Genomic DNA, 17,733 nt, shown 5'->3' with positions numbered 1-17,733 from the left:
TATTCTTGTTAGTGATGATGAATGATGATCAGCGGCAGCACATTGAAGCGCTCGTAAAATGTCATGTTCCCATATTTGTAGGTATAGTGACGGCAGGGTACAACCAGGGTACTTTAGAGATTCCGCCCTCTTGCATTGACGCTGTTTTACACCATATTACTCGAGACGTTAATAGAAGCGACAAAACCCTTTCCGCATCTATCAGAAAGTTTGTTATCCATACAGTTTGTTCAATATTATACGTCCCAACTTCTATAATGCCACTCAAACAAGTTATCCACCGTGTATATGGAGACGTGGCAATTAATCATTCCCGCTTGAAAACGGTACATGAATCTGTATCGAAACGTGGCACTCACGAAATAAAGAAGTTGTTATCCATAAAGTTTGTTCAATACTGTTCCTCCACATGTCTACCATAAAGCTTTTTGAAAGCTTTACTGAGGCCTTGAATGTTGTAACCTTGATCAAACAACCTCGGAGCAAGAGTGGTATGACGCTCTTGAAATAACGGTAAAAGGAGCATGCTCGTTTGTACCTCAAAGGACGGGATACCTATCTGAAAACGCCGATATTCTGCCTGCTTCTTGTTACACTAGCTGTTTCCACGCGCGGGCCGCATGCCTCATTCAAGACATTCCACTGAGGCAATTGTGTCCTGTATTTCACGTCCAAGGCCTCCTTTCACATAGCACTATGGTGATCGTAAGTCACTAAAGTAACCTTAGTGCAATGTTAAAGAATGGTAGTTAAGGTTAAACTTAGTAAAGGTTGCTTCTTGAAAAGACCCCCAGATGGGTAAATCGGTTTGTTCGTTTGGGGTTTTGTTTTATAGGAAATGAGATTATCGACACACCTGAAGTTCAGGTTAAACTTCTTGGTCACATTATCCCGTTTTGACTCCGAATTTGACTTCGGAGTAGAAACTTCGTGTTCAGAAAGGGGGGCGCAGTTGGTGCCCATGGGGAGGTCTACCTATTTCCTGGTCCCCAGTTGATACATATATATTGAGGATTACTAGGACCAGATGGAAGAAAACGTTCCCAAAACCTCTTAAATAAGACTTTCTGACATATGCTAGTCTTACCTATACGTTTAGTGTTGAAATGAAAGTCAAATTCTCATTCATATGAACATATCCATACGGTTATTTAAAGTCTTTTTCTGAGAGAGTCCTTATACCACATTTTCCTTCGCAGATAATATTTATGAGTGTGTAAATCAAATATGAAACATCATGAATGACTATCACAAAAAAACACAAGCATTAAACTGACGAATTCGTCCCTATAATACTTGTCCAAATCCTTAACCTTGAGCCTGTACGCATCACACTCATCATCAATGGTTACACCAGTTTTGTCAACCTTTGCGATTTGAGTCATTTCGGTTTTTGTTACACATTAAATTGCCATGCCGTGAAAACACCGAGATTCAGTTTCTGGCAGAGATTCTTTGTCGATGACAAAGTCTGCCAGTTTCCCAACTGCCGGTCACCTAAACATTTGTCTATGTCCTTGGTGGTTCAATAGTGTGAACCCGATCCCTGTTCCAAGCGTAAACTAATTATGAAATAAGCGAGATTACAACATACCCAAAATAAACACCAAAAGAAGTATGACAAATAACAGTAAGTTTCAACACACGAAAATCCTCTCTCATGATGAATGGATATCCCCAGGGCATTGTACACGTTGTATTCAACAGTATTTGGAAGCCAAACATGAGAAACAAATAGAACTTACAGAACACATCATAGCTAGAGATCGTTACTGTTATTGTATTTACATTTATCTATAATCAATGACTGGATTTTTTTTTAAAACATTTTGCATTCTCTTCCTCGGGCTATACTCACGTTGAACTCATTCATATTATCATTAAAGGACAAACAGACAATGTCTTTATATAAGAATCAGATACGTAATTAGTGCTAGAGAGTTTGATTCGGTGGTAAATATTTCTATGATTGTGGCCTCGGGTGTACATCGGAACAGTATGGATGAGGCACTGTAGCTCACCCAAATTTGCAGCTAACAGTTTAGATGTTGCTGCTGTCAGCTGTGACATTCCAACTACACATGCACTGGGTTATAAAACCATATTCTGCACAATTAATAACAAATACGAGTATGATAACGACTAGGTGTGTCATGTCTTAAATGCCTTCGAATGAAGATTGTTATGTTGATGCCGATAACGCCAAGGAATGTTCCTTGTTAGATCACATTTATAACTGGTTTAAATATTACCATGTGAACTGGCTGTGTGGCCAGGCACTGTGTCTCTACCTTTTTACAACTGACTTCGTTCCTGTTGACGAATGGCTATCCATATAAAAGTGTTCCGAACAGCTGGAGACTTCACTACCACTGATATTATTTATCTTTTTCGTTGCCTTTTCTCGTCTTGTTACGGATCCAGAGAGGACGAAAGACATCACAACAAATGTGAAAAGGTTAAACTTGATTAAGCCTTTATTTATGAAAATTGTAAGAATGCAAACAAACGAACGCGGAAACAGTAATACATACATTAGTAGCAAAAGATATTATGATATGGGTGAGATATTGTCGTTGCAAAGTTCGTTAGATGTAGACCCACACATCCAAGAGCGGAACGAACTTCAAGGAAAACTAAAATGCATACATGTCACTTGTTTCACCGAGTATAACAAATAAATAATTTCTTTGCTGCATTTCTGTCATGGTGGTGGAAAGCACCTTGAACCACGTAAATGGGAAACTTTACGTGGGAAACTTTACATTCTCGTAGTTGATGGAATAGAAGCAGGCTTACATTTATGGAATCGTTTGTTGAACAGCAACTCCAGAATTAAAGCCAACAAGGAGAGCCCAAGGCATACGCTAACGACGACGACGCATCCCAGTAAATCTTTGATCACTATTGCCTTGGCCGATTTGTCCTGTATACACGTGTTATTATGACCTGAGGACCACTTCCGTCTGTTGAGGATGTTTTGAATAATTCCTGACTGGACAAGGAAGGACATTCTACAAGAAACAGAACAAAACAGCACGTAGAACGTGAATGGGAAATGCAGTCGGACAACATTCTACCTGCGTGATTAAGTATGGTTTTACGCCGCTTTTAGCAATATTCCTGCAATATCACGGCGGGGGACACCAGAAATAGGCTTCACCCCTTGTACCTACGTGGGGAATGGAACTGGGGTCTTCGGCGTGACGAGCAAACGCTTTAACCACTAGACTATCCCATCGCCTTAAACATTAAAGATTATAGACCATTTGGACATGGTTATCATATACCAGTCACTTCATTATGAATCCAGCATATACCCGTGAATATTCGGGTTAGAATTCATCTTCAGCTAGCCATGCTTGTCTTAGGAGGCGAGTCAGGGGATCCTGGTGGTCAGGTTCGATAACTCCGTTGATGAGTGCCTTGGTATCTCAATTGCTCAATGCTCATGGTGTCAATCACAGGGATTTCTGGTCCAGAAATAACTCGATTATTTACAGACCGCCGTCATTTAGCTGGACATCTTCATGTAGCCTTCGGTCGACATTAATACCTAGATATTATCAATAGTTAATGTATCAAAGGTAAGGTGTCCATATTTTGAATGAAAGTTTAGCTGTATTGTACACTTCAAGGTTCTAGTCATGCAAGTACCCCCACTGTGTGTTTTCTATGAACCTCTATTTCATAATGAAGCTCATAGACGGAATGCAATATACTCTAAGCATTATTTCGGCTACATGTCAGCGGCCTGTGCTCAATCGGATCTGGAAAATATAAACCAGTGGTTGATATTAAGAACAATACCAATCAGTTTGAGGCTATGATGACGCTTAACCAAGACGACAAGTCTGATAAAACTATCCATTAAGCAAGATATTCATTGATGAGTGAGTGAGCTTAGTTTTATGCCGCTTTTCCAGCAATATCACGGCAGGGGACACCGGAAATGGGTTTGTACCCATGAGGGGAATCGAACCCGGAATGACGAGCGAACGCTTTTACCTCTGGTCTACACACCGCCCTCGTTGATGAGAGTCAGCATTACCAAGTATCTACACGAAGGCCACAGACAACATGCACCATGGATAATGATGGATATCTGAATCACTCATGATAAGATGAAAATACTAACACTATCTGCATAGATACGACGACAATACTAACACTATGTGCATAGATACGATGATAATACTAACACTATGTGCATAGATACGATGATAATACTAACACTATCTGCATAGATACGATGGTTAATACTAACACTATCTGCATAGATACGACGATAATACTAACATTATCTGCATAGATACGATGATAATACTAACACTATATGCATAGATACGATGATAATACTAACACTATCTGCATAGATACGACGATAATACTAACACTAACTGTATAGATACGATGATAATACTAACACTATCTGCATAGATACGATGATAATACTAACACTATCTGCATAGATACGATGATAATACTAACACTATCTGCATAGATACGATGATAATACTAACACTATCTGCATAATACGATGATAATACTAACACTATATGCATAATACGATGATAATACTAACACTATCTGCATAGATACGATGATAACACTAACACTATCTGCATAGATACGACGACAATACTAACACTATCTGCATAGATACGACGATAATACTAACACTATCTGCATAGATACGATGATAATACTAACACTATCTGCATAGATACGATGATAATACTAACACTATCTGCATAGATACGATGGTAATACTAACACTATCTGCATAGATACGATGGTAATACTAACACTATCTGCATAGATACGATGATAATACTAACACTATCTGCATAGATACGATAATAATACTAACACATTCTCCAGGTCATCTTTCAGTGGTGACTGCAAGGGGATGCCGAATGCGCTCTGTTGCCAACTGACTTTGTCTTGTAGAGTTGCCAGTCTACAGTCTTCCTGCTGATATTTCTGAATTTGGCTAGTGTACATAAAGGCAGCGTGTTTGCCTGTCTCAACCTTTCTGGCATGTGCATCGTAATCGGTGGACATTATGAAAGGGTTGGTTTCATTTTCTTTCTTCATTCTTCTCCAGGCTTTTTGTACGTCCTCCCTGGGAGATGTCTGTAAACATACATTATGAACATATCAACGTACATTGTATGCATGTGGGGAATCGAACCCGGGCCTTCATTGTGACGATGGAACATTTTCACCTAACGTTAGCAATGTAGAAAGCATGTCGAGTTATCAGCAGTTCGAGACAAAGGGAGATGGGAAATGTCTTTAACGATATGTCAGGATGATGGGAGTTCGAGTTAACGAGGTATTACGTTACAAATAATATTTTATACAAAATATATATGACCATGTTAACACTACACCGACTGAAATCAGAATCTATTTAATATGCACCGAAAAGGATGACTCGATCTGTCAGGGTAAGGTGACTGTATAGAATTCAAAAACGTCTAAAAGACACATGACCTTAATTATTGCACGTCAATATCTTACCTTGAATAGATCATAGTTGACACCTTCAATGGGCATTCCCAGAGTGTAGTCCTCCCTCTCTACCAGTTCCATCAGGTTGGCAAATGGCGGCTTCTCTTTCTTGACCGATATTGCTGCTACGAAACTGGCCGTATAGATGGAGACAATGACAATCAGGAACAGCAGCCAGAACCCCAGAAGTAGTTTACTTCCGTAAGACACCGGCTCCTGTCTCTTCTCACAACTTGGCTTATCTGTCACTAAAACATACATCAAAGTTTATCATGATCAGGGCCTAGATTTTCGTAACGTTCGTATCCCTACGACCTTCTTAAACCCATTCTTAACACATTGGCTACGATCAAAGTTAAGAATTCTTAGGGCTACGAACGTTTCGAAAATCTAGGCCCGGGTACATAGCAAAATATGATATCATATAAATCAAATTTGATAAAAAGACCTTTAAGATGCAGTATCCGTATTCGTTCTTTATATTTTTAACATTGCACATCATGTCAAGCTTAATTACAGCAGCATAGTTACACGGCTCATTAAGCGATATTCCAACAAGGAGTTCAAGTTCAACGTTACTCTCTCACCATCGTCCACGTTAAGTCAGAAGACACATTCATTCTCCCCAGAATGATCAAACAATTTTCGTCCTACTGTCTAATTATTAAGTTTTGTCTCAGTTACATAACTTATCTTTTTTAATAACGTCAAAAAACTTACCTTGCTTCAGTATTGTTGAAAGTGTGAACCACAACATCTCATACCAATACCGATAATTTGAGAATTCAAAGTTGGATCTACTTTGAGTGATTCTGTAGAGAATTGAAAACAGTATTCCACATGCAAATATAAGGAGAAATACTTCTAGTTTAAATGGTTTAGCCAGCAGTAGCCACTGATTGGCATCGTCGTCAACCTTCTTGTACATCACTTCCACGTAGCTATACATTATAGGGGGCATGATGAAGTCCATGACAGCAATCCTGTCTTCGTGAACACTTAGGTCCGCGGCTACCAAATCAACCTCCTGAAATGGAGAGATGAAAAGCACATATAAGAACTACAAATATAAAACCTTTAACATGTATTGTTAATGTCTTTGTTGTGGACCAAAAGAATGGCATTCCACTGCATGCAAACTGTTAAATAAAACTTTTATGAAATAACATGTGACAACATTCCAGCCGTGTTACTAGAAGGATGGTAAATGTCAAAAAGTGCCTGCAAATTGAAGTTTCGTTAGAACCGAAAATTGAATCATGTCATGGCATGGCATATCTACTGAGTGTAACTATCTAAATAAAATATGACAGACACACTCTTCTTTGTATTTGAATACGTATCCCTCATATAAAAAAATGTACTGAAACAGTGGTATTCTTTGGTGCCAACTGTACGCTATGTACAGTCGAGCATGCATCTAAGATTTCTGAAAAGGTTTTTGATCACGATTACAACATTCAAGGACTTTTAAAGCTTTCATAGTGTTTTATGCTGTACATGAGGAGACTTTTTTATAAATCAGTGATCATTGACCAAATGGATGCCCGAAGCAATTCTCTAGTTAAGCATACTCCGTGTTTGTTCAGGGAAATCATGACTTGTTTTGGCATGTGTAGGTGACTTTGCAACCGCACCGTATGCTCTATCTTTGCTAGCAGCTGGTATGAATTTTCAGGTACGATTGGACAATCATTATAACTCATTGTGAATAAGATCATACACAGGGCAAAAGTGATACCAATGACGGAGCAATCCTAGCTATTATATTACCCCAGTTTAGCATCTTTAGGAACTAGTTATGAAGGGCAGAATAATGGACCTACTTTTTGGCTTCTTGATTCCTTTTTTACCAACGTGCTTGATATTTTAAATTCTTTGAGGCACTAGTTATGAAGAGCAGAATACTCGGCCTACTCTTCGACATCTTGATTCCTTTTTTACCAACATGCTTGTTATTTTAAATTCCTTTAGGAACTAGTTATGAAGGACAGAATACTCGACCTACTTTTCTCTGCAATTGCCCTACCATGCCGTTCCATACTCCATCGACCTCAAGGCCCCATTGTTTGTCAGCCGGAGGTCGGATGATGTAGCTGAAATATATATGGGCAAGTAGCTCTTTTTCAGTACATCTGGGGATGTTAATAGTCCGTAAATCTTAATGTCGACTAATAATCACAAACAGTTCTCATTTCCTCTTAATATTGTCTAAATATCTTTTCACCAGATTGGTCATTACGAGCATAATATTAATTTGTACCACCAACCTGAAATTTAGTGTCTTTGCCAAAATTTGAAGAATGTCGGCTATAGGTCCGGAAATTGAAATTCTGTTGTCCACTACGTCCATCTCAAGCATTCCTAGAGACTACAATGGAATATGTTAGAATATTGCAAGCGTTGTCATTAATCTAACAAATAAGTATGTGCAAAAGGGGAAATAGATCCAAAGGTGACTGAACTCTATTTTACGCCGCACGATCTACTCTCTCAATTCTGGTAGTTTGATTATAATTATCATATCTGATTAATAATTCTCGTTTTGAAAAGTCAAAACAAAACTTGGACTTACCGGTAAGGTCGAAACTACCAATGTTCTTTTGTTGTGTCCATATTTCATGTTGGGAAACAGATTTGTCTCTGTGTATAACAGAGTTGGTACTTCCAGGAACCGGTGTTCTGCCATGGTGTTATGGATTGTGTATATAAAAACCTTCTGACATCTTGAATCCTTAAACACCAAGCAACACTCACGATGTGATTGTATACATAAGATAAATGTCATTTAAGGCACAAATCGCGTCACAGGTATTGGTTTGCATGGCAAACATTTGATAAGTTTATCCACAATATCCGAACAGTAAATGTCAGACATGAATAGATACTGTCGAATGTGAAATATGAATAACAACATTTTAACCTTTACATGTATTGTTTTAGTGTTAAATTTCAATATACAAACACAAGTCATTAAGAACCATGGTGTACCCAATGCCATATAGCAGCCTGGTACATGCATAATCTATATTGCTTCTAAATTTTAAAACACAACGGTTGACAGGGATACTGACTTATCTACCTAAGCCTCTCTGGGCCACTGTGTTATCAAAAAATACTTGTAAGTCATATTCAATTAAATGTGTGAGTGAGTTTAGTTTTACGCCACACTCAGCAATATTCCAGCTACACCGTACATGGCGGCGGTCTGTTAATAATCGTATCTGGACCAGACAATCCAGTGATCAACAGCATGCGCATCGATCTAGGCAATTGGGAACCGATGACATGTGTCAACCAAGTCAGCGAGCCTGACCACCGGATCCCGTTAGTCGCCTCTTACGACAAGCATGGGTTACTGAAGATCAATTCTAACCCGGATCTTCACGGGTCTTCAATTAAATGAGCAATGTTTTATACGAAATACTCCTATCGATGCTTGATAACACATTATGCGTCAACATTATAAAACTTTTACAGCCTTGCCTTTGACTGAAAGAATGCTACATTTTCCAGATAACCAGAGTGGTTAAAGGTGCCATTCCTAGTATCCTCGTGACCAAGAACGATCCACTTGGACTGATGTCGAAAGTCTGTTGTTCTGTTGGACTTCAGATCATAGCGTGCAGCCTTCAAAGAAAATTATACGATAGAATGAACTACATAAACATAAATTGTTTGACAGATATATAGAAACGTGGTTTAGAACCTCTTTGGTATTGATTCAATCAAAGTGCAATTGGGAGCCATGAAATCGATTTGTCTGTAAAGTTTAAGAGTATTAGATGGAGCAAATATTGGCTTAGGAGGTATTTACAAATGAGTGATGGTGACTCATACCTCGTCCAGGAATCGCCAACATGTCCTTGACTCTTCACAGAGAAGCACGGTATTAATGTTGGGCTGCAGGTTGTGGTAGAGAACATGCAAGAGAGTTTGTACACCAACGCTGATGAAGTCGTAGATCATCGTTGTCGTTGTTGGTAATGAAGACGTCAATGTTTTCGCCAGCGACCCAATTGTAGCTGGAAAGATTTAAATGGATGACCATTTTTTATAGGACTACAAAAAATGGATTTCAAAATGAAGAGGGTTTTGAATCTTAACTTGACAATATCCCCGGATGTATCAATAACAACGTCATTTTGGGTTGAATGTCATCTCGGGTCAAAGGATGCCTAACCATATTACTCACAATCCTTGCCCGATCCGCCATAGATACATAACTTTATTCGTTTAATGTCACATTAGGCAAAACGTAATTAGGTCTCTGTAACACGCCAAAGGTTCAACTGTATAGTGTATAATACAAACTACAAGAACTGTTTTGTGTTTTGTGACAGACAGCTAAGAACATACCTGATTTGCCATCAAATATAACAGCCACAGATTCCCACCTCATGGTTTCTATCCATTTCACCATTTCTTCTATTGGATACTTGAGTTTTTGAAGTACATCACCATCAGTGATGTTAGGTTGATAACCTTTAAAACATCAATATATTCTTATATAGACTGGCAATGTGATTTGCCTTTCTTCTTTTTTCGTTCGGTCGCAGAAAGGTTAATGAAAACACGTTTATCCGCCGTCGTTGGTAATCGCGTCGTTCTGAGAAATGCCATGAATTCAATGTGGGTTTGGCCAAATCGTGCTTGGATATTCCCATTCCAGTAATTTCTTTGAGTGGGATTTTAGAAGCTGGGAAGTACAATATAGACAAACTTTATGGATAACAACTTCTTTATTTCGTGAGTACAACGTTTCGATACAGATTCATGTACCGTTGTCAAGCAGTACAACGGTACAATAATCTATAACGAAACGTCGCACTCATGAAATAGGTTTGTCTATATTGCATGCAGGTTAATGTTCGAATTTAAGAGATTTCAGTGGCTTGAAACAAGTTGAAGCTGATACAATTGTTCAATGGTTTACCAAAGACTCGTTTGATGCATACAGATGCAACGTCAGTGTTCCAGATCATCTTTTATCTACTCTCATATATTACTTGTACATTGTAGAAACGATTTGATTAAGTTAATGATTATTTCAGGTAAAGATATCGTGTTCATAGCTACGTAATACCAAATATTGTTCAAATAATGGATTTTCTTAAAATTGTAGAGACATATAGACAAGGAAAGAAACACATTTATTCAGTAGGGTACAGCATGGTTCTTTCATATGTGAAGCTAACAGGATATTGCCTCGACTACAACAGATGGTCTATATATGTATTTCTTTTTCGATACAACATCAAAAGACCCTAGCATAATTGTCATTGGATGATGACTCTGGTTCTTGGAATTTAAAATATACTGGACAAAAATAGTTAGGGATATATGTAAATTTTGAAATTATGAATAATGATCTATTTATTCATTGACACAGTGATAAATATCAATCATATAAAATACCAATATGCCTAACTTATTTTGTCCAGTATATATGGGTAAATCTAAATTATGATGGTAAGAAAGTTTAAGTGGACAAACAAGGGGGAAATGATTCCTGCCCTAGACGACTGTTTAGGAGACTCGCCACCTAGAAGCAAGTGATAACGAAAATAACGCCAGCATTCATAACAAGGCCTCTTAAGTTATTTCCATGTATTTCTTTCTCTGGAGTTCTTTGAGTCTAATCACTTTATTCATGAAGCACATTCACAGTATTCATGGTCTTGATTAACGCATACCTGTTCGTGTGTTAAGGAGGTAATCTAGACCTGAATACAGGTATTCAAAACACAATCAGGTACATGTCATATGTATGTATTATCTTAGTGTACAATGAACACGGCAACCAGATCTATATTTCCATTCATCCTATATGGTGTACAATTACTGTAATACATGCAATGAATGTTGGGTGCTAGCAGTAGAGTAGGATGTGTTAATTCTTTCACGAGCACCTAGTGACATAATTACAATGATTACTTCATGTAATACCGTTTTTTCTTTTCCGTCATTTGCATATTATTCTCCGGCGTTAACATTTCGAATGCAACAAGAAACTATGAAAATTACCTCAACTTTTAGGATGACATTTTTAGCGTGTGAAGATGAAGTACATGGGATATGACATTGGGGGAGCGTCTTTCGGACAAATTCGACCACAACATTGCAATTGTGACCAGAAGTTCTTTGAGAAGCATTGGATCAATGAGGAAGGATGACAACATATGAATGAGCAACTTCTGTATTACAGAGCCACTTGCTTGATACGGGTGTTAGAACCTACACCGAAGTGTCGCTCTTACTGTTATAAAGAAGTTGCTCATCCATTTATTGTTATCCTTCGTTATATGACGGAAGGTCTATGTCCACAACGCTAGTTAAATTAAATATACGTAACTTACTTGAAACGTCTGCGGCAGCTAGAACACACAACCACAACACAGCGGCCATGTTTTGAAGTTCTCTGTCGTCATTAACATTTCAAATCAGTATAGATTTCTGCTCACATGTAGTGCCAATAATGCATGTTATAGACATTGGCTGTAAAGATCAAATGGTTAGTGTTAATGTCGAAAGTGCGCGGGCATCGATTCTGAATGTATGGTAAGGACAAAAGGGCGGCGTGATTTGTTTGGGGATTGACTTCCTACTCAAACATTTGCCAGACTGGCACAATTGGTTGGAACAGTCTGGTTGCCATGGCTATAGTATGTCAGATACTTGACAGGGATGTAGAGAGGATTGTGTCGCGTTCAACTAAACAACACACTGTTTACGTTTTGTATAAACTTATTCGAACTTTATATAGTGTTAGTCAATTATGTGTTTTGTTAAGGCCGTTGCACAATGCCCTGTCGCTGAACCATTCACTACATAAATTCAGGTGCTATTTGAATTTGTTAAGACAGAAATTTCTTGGTTCAGATGTTTATTGGTTTCAAGCAGTAAATGTGCGTTAGCTATGCGAGTATACATGTAACGCAAGATACTGGGATTCGCCTCTTTGCGTGAACATAGTGAGTGAGTTTGCTTCTACACAAACTATACATATAGTTTGTCAATATTCTAGGCATATTGGCATCAGAGATGGGGGCATCAGAGATTGGCTTCACAATTTGGACCAATATGGAAAACGAAAAACAAACCTAGGTTTTCGGTGTGACGAGCGAAATTTCTTACCACAGGCCACTTCACTGCCCAAAGCGTGACAAAAATTCTAGTTATTACAGAGACACACACACACGCACGCACGCACGCACGCACGCACGCAGAGAGACAGAGAGAAGTCAATGCTGTGTATCCTGTCTCTCTGTGTTGAATCCGGCATGGTGAGTGTGCAGGCTGTTCCTGTTGCCTCTCGCCGTTTTATGGATATAGTAAGAAATAACTCAAAATCACTTGGCGCACCAGAAAATCGGTAATGTCTGCTAATTACTTGGGCTACCTTACAATAGGTATGACAAAAGCCTACTGTGCGAATGACCGAAATTAATACGATGTTTGAGAAGAGCAGCTGGGGACTTAAAATCGAATATATCCTGTCGTGAAAATATTGGCCGAGCGACAAATTTGATAAAACTGATGGAAAGACGTGGTCAGACAATTGCAATCGATGGCACAAGAGGCAACCGCACTGCTACGACAGATGCTGTTTCTCCTTTAAGCTGGGGATTCTATAAGTGAGTGCACTTTTAGCAATGTTCCAGCAATAACACGGCGGGTGACACCAGAAAAAGGACTTCACACATTGTACCCATGTGGAGAATCGAACCGGGTCTTCGGCATGACGAGCGAACGCTTTAACTATTAGGGTACCCCACCGCTGGTAGGGATTGTATTAACTTTTGTAATGAAACATGACATATACTAACTTTTCCCATAATTCAAGGAAACACTGTACTTATGTACTATGAGGCTACCTGTACTGTACTGTACTGTACTACTGATGTAAAACCTGTAAACATGTAACACTTCATATACATGCTTAGTTTGACCATTTTACATATTTATGAACAGTATGATGTTAGATTGAGTGACAAAGGAAACACTGTACTTGTGTACAATGAAACTATTTGTACTGCACTGTACTACTGTGGTAAAATCTGTAAACATGTAACACTTCATATACATGCTTAGTTTTTGACCGTTTTTACATATTTGTGAACAGCATGTTATTTGACAATGATATCAAAGAAACACTGTACTTGCATACTAAGAAGCTACCTGTACTGTACTACTGAGATAAAATCTGTAAACATGTAACACTTCATATACACCGTTTTACATGCAGCATATTTGACAATGATATGAAACACTGTACTTGCATACGTTTTGTACATATTTGTAAACATGTAACAGCTTAGTGTAAACAGCATGTACAATGATATCAAAGAAACACTGTACTTGCATACTAAGAACACTTCATATACATGCTTAGTTTTTGACTTCCTGTTATTTGACAATGATATCAAAGAAACACTGTACTTGCATACTAAGAAGCTACTGTACTGTACTACTGAGATAAAATCTGTAAACATGTAACACTTCAAATCTTAGTTTTGACCGTTTATGTAACAGCATTTTGACATATATGCACTGTACTTGCATACTAAGAAGCTACCTGTACTGTACTACTGAGGTAAAATCTGTAAACATGTAACACTTCATATACATGCTTAGTTTTTGACCGTTTTTACATATTTGTGAACAGCATGTTATTTGACAATGATATCAAAGAAACACTGTACTTGCATACTAAAAGCTACTTGTACTGTACTGTTCTACTGCGGTAAAGTTTGTAAACATAATTCTGGGAATATAAACATGAAAAAAACAACACAAAAAACAAACTTTTCCCATAATTCATTGGGGATCAGAACCCCTTTGAAATGTCACTTGACAACACATAGGTCATTTGGTATGTCAATACTATACAACATGATCTTGCATCTGACCCCAATTCAGTGTTTGTTTATAATTACATCCAAGCAAAGTAATTTACTATTGTATTATGTATTGAACGATGGGTTTGAGAGCAAACAATCGTTTGTACGTACCCTGTTAATTTCTGTTTTATCAAGATTCTATGTAAACGTCAATATTTCTCCATTGTCGTACAATTCCTTCATGGTTGCATCCACAGGTATATGGTTTCAGCCGGAAAAACAACAAAGGTAAGTCGATATTGTTGAAGGGTAAGACACCCCGTCCCAAGCACAGTTTAATAATGTATATCTTGATAGACAAAACGACACAAAGGCAAAAACACAGTGGAAACCATGTTAACGGTTTTGATACTGACGAACCACTGTTAAACGTAACATGTTTGCGGTATCGAAGTTGAACGACTAATTTAGCACCGAACGTATATATCAAATTCAAGAGAGAAAACATGTCCATATCGTTCAGGAAATCGGCCACATGCATATGTATTCAAAATACAATCCTGATTAAGCAACGGACAATATAATATCAGGAAATACTCTTTTCTACATGGGGCGGTGGGGTAGCCTAATGGTTAAAGCGTTCGCTCGTCACGCCGAAGACCCGAGTTCGATTCTCCACATGGGTACAATGTGTGAAGTCGATTTCTGGTGTCCCCGTCGCGATATTGCCGTAACATTGCTAAAAGTGGCGTAAAAAGACATACTCACTCACTCTTTTCTACACAGTAAAAGCATTCACTTCTGGCCTTGCAGTCACAATAAATGTCTAAACCGTCAGACGTTGTAATGTAACATATTTTACCATTTCATTTGTGAATCCGCCTTGTCCAGTTTCAGTGACCAAACTATCAACGTGACACCGACAACAATGTGACATTTCAGTGTACATGACATCAAGTGAGAGCGCTGTCTAGTACACTAAATCAGTTTACATAGCAATTCAAATTACTGCAAAGACTTCTAGTTGTAGTACATATACTTCGGCAATATGATATATAAGCAGTGATTATAAATATGGAGACAGTGATGAGAATGTTCACCTAGCACCGCCAGGCTCCCAGGATACGGCCGCGAATAGCTGCAAAATGGCTGAATAGGCATTAAGCAACTGACTCACTCACTCACTCTAGGCATGGCCTGCAAACAGAGGGTAATCTTCAAACATTTCTGGTCTTAATTTGATTTGATATGTCATTTACATCTACGTATTGTCTTAATACTTCCTCACGGTGGAATATTACCCTACGAACATCCAGTAACTAGTAACTAGCACACCACTAGCACACCACTAGCACACCACCAGCACACCACTAGCACCACCACCAGCACAGCAACAGCACACCACACACCACCAGCACACCACTAGCACACCACCAGCACACCCACCAGCACACCACCAGCACACCACCAGCACACCACCAGCACACCACCAGCACACCACCAGCACACACCACTAGCGCACCACCAGCACACCACCAGCACACCACCAGCACACCACCAGCACACCACCAGCACACCACCAGCACACCACCAGCACACCACCAGCACACCACCAGCACCACCACACCACCAGCACACCACTACACCAGCACACCACTAGCACACCACCAGCACACCACCAGCACACCACCAGCACACCACCAGCACACCACCAGCACACCACTGCACACCACCAGCACACCACCAGCACACCACCAGCACACCACCAGCACACCACCAGCACACCACCAGCACACCACCAGCACACCACCAGCACACCACCAGCACACCACCAGCACACCACCAGCACACCACTAGCACACCACCAGCACACCACTGGCACACCACCAGCACACCACCAGCACCACACCACAGCGCACCACCAGCACACCACCAGCACACCACCCCAGCACACCAGCAGCACACCACCAGCACACCACCAGCACACCACCAGCACACCACCAGCACACCACCAGCACACCACCAGTACACCACCAGCACACCACCAGCACTACACCACTCAGCGCACCACCAGCGCACCACCAGCACACCACCAGCACACCACCAGCCAGCACACCAATTCAGTACACCACCAGCACACCACCAGCCACCACCACCAGCACACCACCAGCACACCACCACAATTCACCACCAGCGCACCACTGGCACACCACCAGCACACCACCAGCACACCACCAGCGCACCACCAGCACCACCACCAGCACACCACCAGCACACCACTAGCACACCACTAGCACACCACCAGCACACCACCAGCACACCACCAGCACACCACCAGCACACCACCAGCACACCACCAGCACACCACCAGCACACCACCACTAGCACACCACCACACCACTTAGCACACCACCAGCACACCACCAGCACCACTGGCCACCACCAGCACACCACTAGCACACCACCAGCACACCACCAGCACCACTAGCACACCACCAGCACACCACAGCACACCACCAGCAGTACCACTAGCACACCACCAGCACACCACCAGCACACCACCAGCACACCCCAGTACACCACCAGCACACCACCAGCACACCACCAGCACACCACCAGCACACCACTAGCACACCACCAGCACACCCCAGTACACCACCAGCACACCACCAGCACACCACTAGCACACCACCAGCACACCCCAGCACACCACCAGCACACCACTAGCACACCACTACCACACCACTAGCACACCACTAGCACACCACCAGCACACCACCAGCACACCACCAGCACACCACCAGCACACCACCAGCACACCACCAGCACACCACTAGCACACCACTAGCACACCACTAGCACACCACCAGCACACACCACCAGCACACCACCAGCACACCACCAGCACACCACTAGCACACCACTAGCACACACACTAGCACACCACTAGCACACCACCAGCACACCACCAGCACACCACCAGCACACCACCCAGCACACCACCACACCACTAGCACACCATTAGCACACCACCAGCACACCACCAGCACACCACTAGCACACCACTAGCACACCACTAGCACACCACCAGCACACCACCAGCACACCACCAGTACACCACCAGCACACCACTAGCACACCACCAGCACACCACCAGCACACCACTCAGCACACCACTAGCACACCACCAGTACACCACCAGCACACCACCAGCACACCACCAGCACACCACTAGCACACCACCAGCACACCACTAGCACACCACTAGCACACCACCAGCACACACACCAGCACACCACCAGCACACCACCAGCACACCACCAGCACACCACACCACCAGCACACCACCAGCACACCACCAGCACACACC

The 17,733-nt window shown here is 41.0% G+C and overlaps 2 protein-coding genes and 1 long non-coding RNA gene across 3 annotated transcripts; all 3 read right to left on the bottom strand.

The window, feature by feature from the left end:
- Positions 1-2,459: 2,459 nt before the first annotated feature.
- Positions 2,460-8,700, bottom strand: LOC124267206 (glutamate receptor ionotropic, kainate glr-3-like). Its single transcript, XM_046702122.1, has 7 exons — positions 8,096-8,700; positions 7,791-7,891; positions 7,529-7,616; positions 6,241-6,547; positions 5,530-5,768; positions 4,874-5,139; positions 2,460-3,014 (listed from the first exon to the last, which is right to left on the bottom strand). The coding sequence occupies exons 1-7, from the start codon at positions 8,306-8,308 to the stop codon at positions 2,762-2,764; spliced, it is 1,467 nt and encodes a 488-aa protein (XP_046558078.1). The 5' UTR covers positions 8,309-8,700; the 3' UTR covers positions 2,460-2,761.
- Positions 8,701-8,940: 240 nt separating this feature from the next.
- LOC124267255 lies at positions 8,941-11,952 on the bottom strand. Its single transcript, XM_046702167.1, has 4 exons — positions 11,880-11,952; positions 9,880-10,005; positions 9,361-9,545; positions 8,941-9,150 (listed from the first exon to the last, which is right to left on the bottom strand). Exons 1-4 carry the CDS (start codon positions 11,926-11,928, stop codon positions 8,995-8,997), a joined length of 516 nt encoding a protein of 171 aa, XP_046558123.1. The 5' UTR covers positions 11,929-11,952; the 3' UTR covers positions 8,941-8,994.
- A 1,670-nt stretch (positions 11,953-13,622) lies between these two features.
- Positions 13,623-14,127, bottom strand: LOC124267254. The gene is made up of 3 exons (XR_006895988.1): positions 14,099-14,127; positions 13,956-13,990; positions 13,623-13,681 (listed from the first exon to the last, which is right to left on the bottom strand). It is a non-coding gene; the product is annotated as an uncharacterized LOC124267254 (long non-coding RNA).
- Positions 14,128-17,733: the final 3,606 nt, after the last annotated feature.

Source organism: Haliotis rubra, unplaced genomic scaffold (genome assembly GCF_003918875.1).
Source record: "Haliotis rubra isolate DU_JTF1 unplaced genomic scaffold, ASM391887v1 Scf13, whole genome shotgun sequence".
Lineage (NCBI taxonomy): Eukaryota > Metazoa > Mollusca > Gastropoda > Lepetellida > Haliotidae > Haliotis > Haliotis rubra.
The sequence above is the reverse complement of the archived record's forward strand: the minus strand, read 5'-3'. Positions and strand labels throughout refer to the sequence as shown.

What these genes read in the sequence shown, in the direction of transcription:
- LOC124267206 (XM_046702122.1), bottom strand. Translation starts at nt 8,308, where the DNA reads ATGACATTTATCTTATGTATACAATCACATCGTGAGTGTTGCTTGGTG. An exon ending in GCAAAGACACTAAATTTCAG is followed by an intron (nt 7,617 to 7,790) that starts GTTGGTGGTACA and finishes TATATATTTCAG; the next exon opens with CTACATCATCCGACCTCCGG. An exon ending in TCAACTATGATCTATTCAAG is followed by an intron (nt 5,140 to 5,529) that starts GTAAGATATTGA and finishes GTATGTTTACAG; the next exon opens with ACATCTCCCAGGGAGGACGT.
- LOC124267255 (XM_046702167.1), bottom strand. Translation starts at nt 11,928, where the DNA reads ATGGCCGCTGTGTTGTGGTTGTGTGTTCTAGCTGCCGCAGACGTTTCA. An exon ending in TATATTTGATGGCAAATCAG is followed by an intron (nt 9,546 to 9,879) that starts GTATGTTCTTAG and finishes AAATCTTTCCAG; the next exon opens with CTACAATTGGGTCGCTGGCG. An exon ending in GTTGGCGATTCCTGGACGAG is followed by an intron (nt 9,151 to 9,360) that starts GTATGAGTCACC and finishes TTTTCTTTGAAG; the next exon opens with GCTGCACGCTATGATCTGAA.